The following is a 10,739-nucleotide window of genomic DNA, read 5'->3' as shown; positions in this document are numbered from 1 at the left end:
ACTGCACCAGTTGTGTGTTTAAGTGTGTGTGTGTGTGAGAGCATCCATCTCCTCACCAATACATTCCCACCCCTCTCTGCTTGCGTCTGTTTGTTTTGTCTGACTCAGAGAGGGAGACATACAGTGCAGAGCTCTCTGATCTCTGCACACGCACATACCAACCGCCCACCCATCAACACACACACACAATGCATATATTCCACAGTCATCCACCAACACCACCCACGCACCCTTTCTCAGACGTGCATTTGGCACACAAAAACCAGACTTACATTTGAACACGTACACACAAGCAAATGCACACACATAAAAAGCATGCCTCTGGCGCACGCTCTCGCTTTCCTGTCAGCCTCCTCACATGAATGCATTAGCACGTGTGTCTCTAAAAATGGAAATGAAAAAAAAAAAAGAGGCTCAAACTCTGAGGAAAAGTAGCGGAGCACACCAGCACGCATGCATGCATGCATACAGGATCATTCAGGCATTCCATGCCCTCCCTTTCCCTTAATTTCTTTCACTTCTCTGTCGCAGACTGGCTGTGTAAGACCCCCAGGCACGAACTTCCACTCTTTAAGGCAGTGCTGAACAATCCAGTTCAGATTTCTGTGCAAATATCTCATTCTCATCCTATCATACTATGATTAAGACTTGGTGCAGTCTCTTAGGATTGTACCACGTGGCTGAGAGGTAAAAGTCTTTTGTCCCCTGGCCCAGTGCAGTGTATTGACAAACTTTTTTTTTCTTCATTCATTTTTTAAGTAAAAGAGTTTAAAATTTTTATTTTAAATCCATGGTTCACCCAAAACTGTTTTTAGTGATTATTTTATGATTTTAGAATTATAACATGATTTTGAAATTGTATTATATATTTTATCTTTTTTTTCATACAATAGAAGTCAATGGTCACCAAATTGGTTTGGTTACGAACATTCTTTAAAATATCTTCTTTTGTGTTTCACAGATTTTTACAGATTTGGAATGGCATGCATGGGTGAGTAGATGACGACAATTTTCATTTTTGGGTGAACTATCATTTTAAATGAAGAGGTTAGAAATGGAAAAATTAAATGTAAACATTTAAAACCCACAAATAACATGCTTTTGCATTGGGATGATTTTGTCCAATCACAGCCTTTCTTCAGCCATAATCAATAATTCAAATAATATAGTCCGCATTTCAAGACATAAGTGTGCTTAAAACACCTGAAGATGCAGGTCATACTTTGGGAATCTAATTTTAACACATCCTTAAATATTTTAAGAGTGCAACTACACTTTAAATGACACGGTCACTTTCTTTCATCTCCAAACCTAGGGTTACAACAGCTCTTCATTGGCGTTACAAACTTACAAACAAGAATTTCTCTCTGAAACCCGAAAACCATCAAGAGAGACACTTAAAAACTGACTTTTCAAATCCGCATAAAAAAACAGACTACAAAACCGCTTCCACTCTCAGAGTGGTCTTTAGTGGTTTGGAACCACTGTAGCTGGAGCATTGATGCCTGTTCAGTGCCAATCTCTAATACTGCACTCATCAGAGCGTTTAGTGCATCTCTGTCAGAGGCGCTGAGGCATAGCATGTCAGAATGCGCCATGCGGCAGCATGCACCACGCTTGTGCGATCGGTGCATGAAGCAGTCAGCTGTGAGATACAGCACTTCAAAAACTACCATCTGCAGCCTCCATACACACACATTTACACAGCACACAGACGCCTACGTTATGTGTTGTCTATACAAAACTACTAAGAACATAAAGACACATTTAAAAGGCCTTAATGATTTTAAGCTTGTGGGAGAGTTTTGGGGTTTCCTTTGGAGATATTTGATGGTAAAAACTTGTGGCGATTTGATTAAACTGAAGTAACAATATTAAGCCATGGTAATATACCAAAATAAAATGATTAAAATCGATTTTAGATTTTGCTCATGCAAAAACATGGGGAAAACAATTCACTATTCATTGATTCAAAAGGTGCACAGATCTTGCACAGACTCTCTCTATCAAAACACAACAGTAGTTTCAGATATACCAAAACAGATTAATCTGCCTCTTACTAATTCATTACAATCATAAATGATACACTGCCTCTCTTGGGATACTTGGCAAGACAAAAAGTGGAAAAGTTGGCAAAAAAAAAATTACAAATGTTGTTCGAATATAAAAATGTAATTTAAAAGAACAAAAAATGTAAAGTGTCTGTGTTAAAGGTGTTTGTGCAGAAAGAGGAAATGGAGTCCAGAAAGCAGATATACAGCCACTAAATATTAACAGATGAATACAATCTTATGTCCAGCAACATTAACTTCTGCATTCTCCAAAAAGATACATTCAGAATCAAGACAGTGTTTACAGACTGGATAAGAGCTTCCAGACACCATTTCCCCTTCAGCTCACAACAAATAGCCCCAGAGGTCCCTCCTTTTCAGGAATGTGTTTCTGCAGTATGACAAGGAGGGCCTCACGGTACAATCAAAAATAACAAATCTACAAGGAAATAAAAATGACCAAGAGTCTTCATAAAGATACACTTCATTGTTCCCAGATGACATCAATGCCCAAAGTGAGACTGGGATACGATGGAGAAGTGGAAGAGGAAAGAATAGCTGAAGCACGGTAGTGTTACTCACTAAAACAAGCTGTTACCGTCCCCGCTCACACCTTGCAGGGCATCTGTAGATGACTGGCCAGATTCAGAGACTGTACCACCCTCTAGGGATCCTGTTTCAAAAGCATGCTCCACGGCCAAGCCATCAGACTCCATTTTGGCAGCGTCCGGAAGAAAGTTGGCATAAGCGTCACTTTCTGCCATCAGAAGCTTCAGTTTTGGAATCCAGCTCTTGCGTACCACGCGCCGTGCATTAGTGCACATGTCTGCAGCGATCGCGTTCATTTCGCTCTCTTTGAAACTAGGAGCAAAGTTCTGGCAGTAAACTAAAAATAAAGAGAACGATAGTAAAAACATTTTTTTACTATCATTAGTTTATTATGCACTTTTTACACAAAGCTATTTTGAATAATGCTTAAAAACTGGTGACATAGATAGATGTAGATAAAACGTTTTGACCACAACTTACACTTAACAGCATGGAGAACCCGACTGTCGAGTGGCTTGCGGTTGGGGTCATTTGTGGAGGACCGAATGCCTGTCCCACAGCTGTTTGCAAGAGTGCTTCTACAGGTAAAATAAAGGATGATACACTTTAAAAGAAACACATAAAAATCTGACCTGTAAACTGCAAGAGCAATTGGGATTCCAAACCAAGAAAACTTAATAAAAAAAAATAAATTAAATTAAAAAAAACTTTCAAAAAAGCTTTTTAAAACCCTAAAGTAATAGGTCAAGTTCCCACTAATAAGTTTTTAAAAATTATAATAATTTTAAAAGCTATGTCACTCCAAAAATGTACATTTTGGCATCATTTACTCACCCTCATATCATTCCAAACAGTATGAAAATTAACTTTCACTGTATGGGAAAGAGCAACTTGGACATTATGCTAAACATCTCCATTCTGGTTAAAGCAAGTCATAAGGGTGACTAGATTATGACAGAATTTTTATTTTTGCATGAACAATTTCTATAAATACTAAATTACAAAGTTTATTGTTTATTTCCTGCTGAATAAAGGTCAAAAACTTCACTCACCGGTCAAAAAAGGCAGCAAGGAGCCGCCTAAGCAACACTTTGTGCCGTGTGCCCGCACTAACGTGGCAGTTCATCAGCTGAGCACGTGAAATAAAAACACTGGTGCCTGTTACTAGCTCCAGTTTCTCAGCAGGGTCACCTTCTTCATAGAGTTTAGGATGACAGCGGTTTCCGATCTGTGCAATGAGCTCAGTGGGAAGAGAGGCCAGATCTTGCCTCACTCGAACTCCTCTTCCCCTTGATTCAACTGTGAGGTGGTCTGGTAGAGATTCCACTCGTTCGCTGGCTGAACCAAAATTACAATGGAGGAGAGATATTTTAAAATAAGATCTACATTGAGTAAATGCTGTATTTTCTTTTGTTTGATGTCTGTAAGATTTTTTTTCAAAATTCCTATTGATGGAGTTCCTCAGGGCTCAATTCTTGTCCAAATTTTTTTCCCAGAATTTCTCTACACTTTCACTTTTATCACAATATGCTGTTAGAGTCAGGTAATAAATCTAACTTATAAGTATTAACAACCCTTCAATGAAATAAAATTTTAGTTGAACTTTTCTTACCCGTTGCCCCTACATTCAACATGCTGTACATAGTGTACATATTACAGATTTGTCTGTACTGTTCTTCTGTGGATTCGTCTGTGATTTCCTCTTCTTCATCATCGTCATGGTAAGAGATCGGCGAATCACTGGTGTACATGCTGGGTGTGCCTGGGCTGGTGCCTTCCGGTGTGCTACTGCTGTTGTTGTTATTGTTGTTGCTATTAGTGGTACCACTTCCACCCAATAAGGCTGCACTTTGAGGCGGTGCCCCTCCCGTTCCCCGTGCCACCTCCTGCGAATAGCGGGCTGCTTTTCTCATACCTCCCCCTCCTCCTGATCCTCCACCTCCTTCTCGGTTACCTCCCTCCCAAAGACGCTTAGCAACTGGAGTGCAAACCACTGAATATGATGATGCTTCTTGTTGGGGCTGCTGGGCCTGAGGTTGCTGCTCTGTCTTCACCCTTGACACCAATGGAAGGGGTGTTAGGCAGGAAGTAGGTCGAGCAGTTGCCGTGTGGACCGCACCCCCTCCTACAGTACCACTTCCAGTTTGAGTAACAGGGCTCTGGGGTTCTGAGGGTGGTGTTTCTTCTGTGTGAAAGCCCTGTGAGTCACAACTTGGTGAGCTGACCTTTAGGAAGAACTCTGTGCCTTTTTCCATAATCTGCTGAATTTGTAGGAATCCTGCTGTGTACATTAATAGAAACTGATCGCCCAAGTTCATGCTAAGTCGGCCAGTGTAACAGAAGGAAAGGATCTGCTGGAAGCTCTGAGGCTGGACTGCTGGTGGTAACTCCACGACAGAACTCTTACTTCCAGAGTTGAACAAATCTCGAAAGTAGGAGCTGCTGGCAGCCAGCACTGCCCGGTGGGCTTTAAATGTGTGACCCTTCACCACCACTGACACATCACAGTACAGTCCCTGAAGTCTCTGCTCATTAAGACACTCCAAGACATTGTTGCCAAAGTTGGGAATCGCCATCTGCAGCATCTGAGCCATATCGTAAATCCCAGCACTACAGAATCTGAGGAAAAAGAAAAAACAAAAAAGAAATGAGGTGAAAAATACCAAATTATTTTACCAGAGTTCTTATAATAATGACCAATGGGCAGGGCCTGAAGAGAATCCATGCCTACAGAAATATCTCCAGATTTCTTCAAAATTCAACTTGTTATTCACATTTCCACACATTCCCACCCCTCAAGTGTTAATTTTGCAGAATTCCATCAATTTTCCTGACAAAATTCCAACAGTGAGGAAAATGTGAAAAAGTATGCAGATTCCATAACGGCTTACCAATGGATATGGTGTATTCATACATTATAACCATCACCAGAATTTTTTTTTTTTTAGGTTTTCAAAAAGACTTAACAGGAGTTTTTAAAAGAAAGTCTCCTATGCTCATCAAGACTGTATTTATTTGACTGAAAATACAGTAACAGCAGTAATACTGTGAAATAGTGTTTACATTTAAAATACCTTTTCTATTTTAATAGAATTCAATTTATCCATGTGGTTGTCAGTGTCACATCAAAATCATTCAAATATGATTTGCTGCTCAAAATATAATTCTTCATATCACATATGGTGAAAGCATTTGTGCTGCTTAATATTTTTCTAAAAAAGAAAAAAAAAAAGGGATATTTTCCAGGATAATTTTATGAATCTAAAGTTTAAAAGAACAGCATTTATTTGAAATAAATACAGTCACTATTCATCACTTTAATTAATCCTTGCTGAAAACTTTTGAATGACTTCAGAATAATTTCTGTAGTGACAAAAAGTTGTCTTATGCACAATTTTAACAATGTGACTTAAATAAAGCTTTAAATAAAGATTTCTGAAATCACCACACACACACACACACACACACACACTTACTTGCAGTATATCATCATCTATTCTTATAAAACCATGGAGACACAGTGGTTCTCTCTGTTCTAACTCCAAGGTCAGTGCATGCAGTCTCACAAACAACATCCCATGACTGTCAAGTCCATTACATAGAAACAGAAAATGCATATTCTCCACAGGGAATCAGACAATGAACAAAAGCAATAAATGTTGATACACATTCTTAATATAACTGAAGAGTATGCCTATAGGGCCATCCAGGGGTGATCTGTGGGTCATATACAATTTATAATCCTACAGTCTATTATTTTTAGAATAATACAAATACTCTCTGCTCTTAAGGTCAACATGTACTTTCTAACAAACTAAATCCTTTTAGAAGCAAAAGATGAATAGATGGCATACAGGAAGTGGTTCAATTAATATTAGCACACGCCTAATGCAATGGCTATCTAGGGGTCATATATCAGGTAATTAGGACTATGTCATCCTATATTATGCATGCAGAGAATAACTCTATTTGCACTTTACATGAAATCATATTTGTATGTACTCTGTGTAACCAGCAACACTCAATCTTAAGTGCAGTTTCTTTATACACATACATTGTTTATTTGTGTCAATCAGTCTGCTAAAGAGCCCTTAACCTGCATCGTGCTTCACTTTCTATGCTTTCGCTATTCTTTTATCCCTCCCTTTTATAGATTTTAGCCTGTGCTTTTCTGAATGATGTTCAAAACGTTGTATGGTTAGCACTTCTCGTGTTATTTTGCATTATGACAAATTGCTTGTTGTGTTCCTCGTGTAAGTTGTTTTGGACAAAAGTGTCTGCTAAATTTTGACACATAAAATATACAGATCAGTTCAACACTTTAACACTAGTATAAATGTATCTTATAGAATCTGTTAACAATTTTTTAAACTACTGAAAAGTACCTTACAGTTTGATCAAAAATCCCCACTAAAGGTCTACTGAGTAATTTCACTCCAACTTCTTGCTTTGTGTCTTTGTACAAAGGTTGATCAGGAGGTTAAAGCAATGCTTATAGGAAGCAGATCAAAGATTTGTATCAGTAAGGTTTTGCTCCGTAACAAAACATCTACTTCCGTTCATACTCCTTTTAAACCTACGATAATATTTTATGATAGATAGATAGATAGATAGATAGATAGATAGATAGATAGATAGATAGATATTTTTATTTCATAAAATTATATTTTAACCCCATTGCTTGTGTGTGTGTGTTCACTGCTGTGTGTGTGCACGTTGGATGGGTTAAATGCAGAGCACGAATTCCGAGTATGGGTCACCATACTTGGCCGTATGTCACTTCACTTTAACTTTCACTTTTAAAATATGTATTTTATTGTCATTTTAAGCTATTTATGTAAATATATATATATATTTTTTATTTTTTTATTTTTTTTATTTAGTCATTTAGCAGACGCTTGACTTACAAATGAGGACATTAGAAGCAATCAAAACCAACAAAAGAGCAACAACATGCAAGTGCTATTACAAGTCTTGGTTAGCCAGTACACATAAAAATTTATTTATTTATTTTTTTTAAAGAAACAAGTAGATAGAATAGAAAAAATAAAGCTAATGTTAGTTTTACAAGAAAAGCTAGCAGTTAGAGAATAAATATGCAATTGATAGAAGGTCAAATGTGTGGGTTTTTTTATAAAAAGAAGACAGATAAAATTAAATTAGAATAGAGAGTGCTAGAGTTAGAGGGTCATTTTATATATATATATATATATATATATATATACACACACATACATACATAACATTTTACAATAGATAGATAGACAAACAGACAGACTATTTTTATTTCACAAAAAGAAAGTTTTTTAACCCTTTTGGTTAAAATGTATTTATTTTATTGTAATTTTGTTTATTTAAAATGTATTAAATATATACATATATATTCTTATGCTGTTTTAAGAAAATTTTATATAAATATTAATTTATTATGAGCACCAGCAGAAACTGTATAACTATGCCATTTTGGAAATAGATAATTTTCGGATTGTACCATCCTAATTTAAAGGGTTAAAGCTAGTTCCTTAGCTAATAGCAATCACATTTTAAGAAACATAGTAAAAATTATTATAAACTTGGTTTAAGAGTAATCTTGTACTTTCGGTTGTCGTTATAATGTAATTACAGCTTCATGATCTATGCAGCGAAAATGCAGTTTAATTCACCCAGGCTATTTTCTTTGTATCACTCACACAGCAATATTTCCCAATGGCATAACAACGGCAGTTTTAATTAAAAACATTAAGGTAATAATTTAACAGTAGTTTGTAATCTCACTGTTGAGAGTCGGACGCCGGTGTTTCAGTGATGTGGCGGCCGCGGCAGGGCTGCGGTACCCGGTGAGTGTGTGCGCCCCGCACCGCTGCCCAGCTGGACACGAGCTCCGGGCTGGCACGGGCCCCAGGGGGCAAAAAACAAAACAAGAAATAATTCCCAAATTGCCTGGTTTCAACACTTGATGCGGCGACCAAAGAGCTAAAAGCTGCTCAGCCTTCAAAAATCCTGTCACCAAAATAATCTGATAGATGAATTATTTAGGAGCCCACATCCGTGTCCCTCGCCCCCTCGGTGCCAGTGCAATGCTATGCAATGTCGAGCTGAGTTACAGCCCTGCACATACCATGATATCTATACCTAAAACGTTTTGATTCTTCCAGCATCGTCCATAGGCATGCGTTATTATTATAATTCTCCCGCTGCGTACTTGCAAATCGCATGCAAATTAAGTAGTAGTCATATTTGTATACACGCAGCGCAATCATTGGATTTCACATAAATTATTCTGTGGTTAAATTCTACTCCATTTTGGAGGAAGAGAAAGGGGGGCTCGGCTCCATCTTTTCCTTACATCAACAGGTCATCCCGGGACAAATGCAGCAACCGGGGGGCGAGTCAGACTGATCCGCGACACAAGACACCATGAACCACTTGACATCTGAACCCAATGCACATTAATGCCCTCCTCCAGTACAAATCCTCAAATAGTCCAGAAACACGAGCTAACACTGCGAGCGATGTTATGCATGGCTAAAAAGTTGGAAAATATAGATGGACGCATTGATGCAATATAAATCAAGCTCTCGGCAGCAAGTCATTGAAGTGGTTAAAGTTTCGCAAGCCCATCCCCCATCTAAAGCAATCGCACACCTTCACAAAACAATGCCCCTATCCAAAAATCCCCTCAAATCTTTCTCAGTTACCCCCTGCCACAACAATAACTAAATTCGACCCCCTTGTTCAACCCACGTGGTTGCCCCTTGACCCCACTTAAAGTGGCATGAATCTCTCGTGCATGCGTTAAAATACTCACCCCCTCGCTTGCGATCTGCGGGAAAGTGTTTCAATGGAGGAGTCAGACTCTTTCTCTCTACGGGCAGCCATTCATCGCGAATTCACAGGCAAGACGTCCGAGCGCAGAATTATCGAGGGGTGCATCATTCTGTCACCCCGGTTAGAGCACAGAGTCACCGATCACACACAGACCAAAATAAAGAAAGCTGTCTGAACGCCAATGCGTGAAACTCGCGCAGCGCGCTCTCCGTTGGGTCTAGTCTGTGCGCGCGGCAGTGCGGGGAAAGTGAGCTGCGTGGAGCGTCTAGACTCAGGTGAAGCCCTAGAGGGGTCTGGGTGCTACGCGCACAGTATGCCAACTCGACTCTGCATGTCGCACTGGAGAAGTATTCACTAAATATCTCCAAAATATGTCCATCACGTCGCTCTAATGGGGTCAAATTATATCTTAGTACAGAAGGAGCATCTGTAGAGGTATGCTACGACAGGAACGCTGCACAGAGAAGGCATACTTTACGCACTAAATATATTTATTGATTTTTTTAAATATTACATATAAAGTTATGATTATAGACATTTAAAATGTAATAATAGTTAAATGTTCTTGAACTTCACATTGCTATTCTTGTCATGGAGCCGCTGCTCAGTAAAAATAAAATGTTCAATTTTAGTAAGCTTGAAGTTAAAGTTAAATTAAATATTTATTTGTCCACCTGACAGTAAAAGTAAAATGTGACCCTGGACCACAAAACCAGTCTTAAGTCGCATTTGTAGCAATAGCCAAAAATACATTGTATGGGTCAAAATGATAGATTTTTCTTTTATGCCAAAAATCATTAGGATATTAAGTAAAGATGCATGTTTCATGAAGATATTATGTAAATATATAAAAACTTAATTTTTGATTAGTAATATGCATGTCTAAGGACTTCATTTGGACAACTTTAAAGGCGATTTTCTCAATATTTAGATTTTTTTTTGCACCCTCAGATTCCAGATTTTCAAATATCTTGGCCAAATATTGTCCTATCCTAACAAACCATACATCAATGAAAAGCTTATTTATTCATGATGATGTATCTGTATGATGTATGATGATAATGTATCTCAATTTAAAAAATGTACCCTTATGACTGGTTTTGTGGGCCAGGGTCACAAATGTGAATTTTGAATAAACGTATAGGCTAGCTGAAGTTCAGGTAAATGTACTGCACATCTGACTAAATTTAAAATACAGGTGCATATCAAAAAATTAGAATATTTTGAAAAAGTTCATTTTTTGTAATTTAATTCAAAAAGTGAAACTTTCATATATTCCAGATTCATTACATGTAAAGTAAAACATTTCAA

General features: G+C 38.0%; 1 protein-coding gene across 1 annotated transcript; it reads right to left on the bottom strand.

Annotated features, from left to right (window-relative positions):
• Positions 1-756: 756 nt before the first annotated feature.
• Positions 757-9,652, bottom strand: LOC306855028 (nucleus accumbens-associated protein 1-like). Its single transcript, XM_079393411.1, has 5 exons — positions 9,409-9,652; positions 4,213-5,219; positions 3,653-3,938; positions 3,081-3,178; positions 757-2,937 (listed from the first exon to the last, which is right to left on the bottom strand). The coding sequence occupies exons 1-5, from the start codon at positions 9,477-9,479 to the stop codon at positions 2,633-2,635; spliced, it is 1,767 nt and encodes a 588-aa protein (XP_079249537.1). The 5' UTR covers positions 9,480-9,652; the 3' UTR covers positions 757-2,632.
• Between the last annotated feature and the right edge of the window lie 1,087 nt (positions 9,653-10,739).

The sequence above is a fragment of the Barbus barbus genome (assembly GCF_936440315.1).
Source record: "Barbus barbus genome assembly, chromosome: 35".
Classification (NCBI taxonomy): domain Eukaryota; kingdom Metazoa; phylum Chordata; class Actinopteri; order Cypriniformes; family Cyprinidae; genus Barbus; species Barbus barbus.
This window is presented reverse-complemented; position numbering and strand designations above follow the sequence as displayed.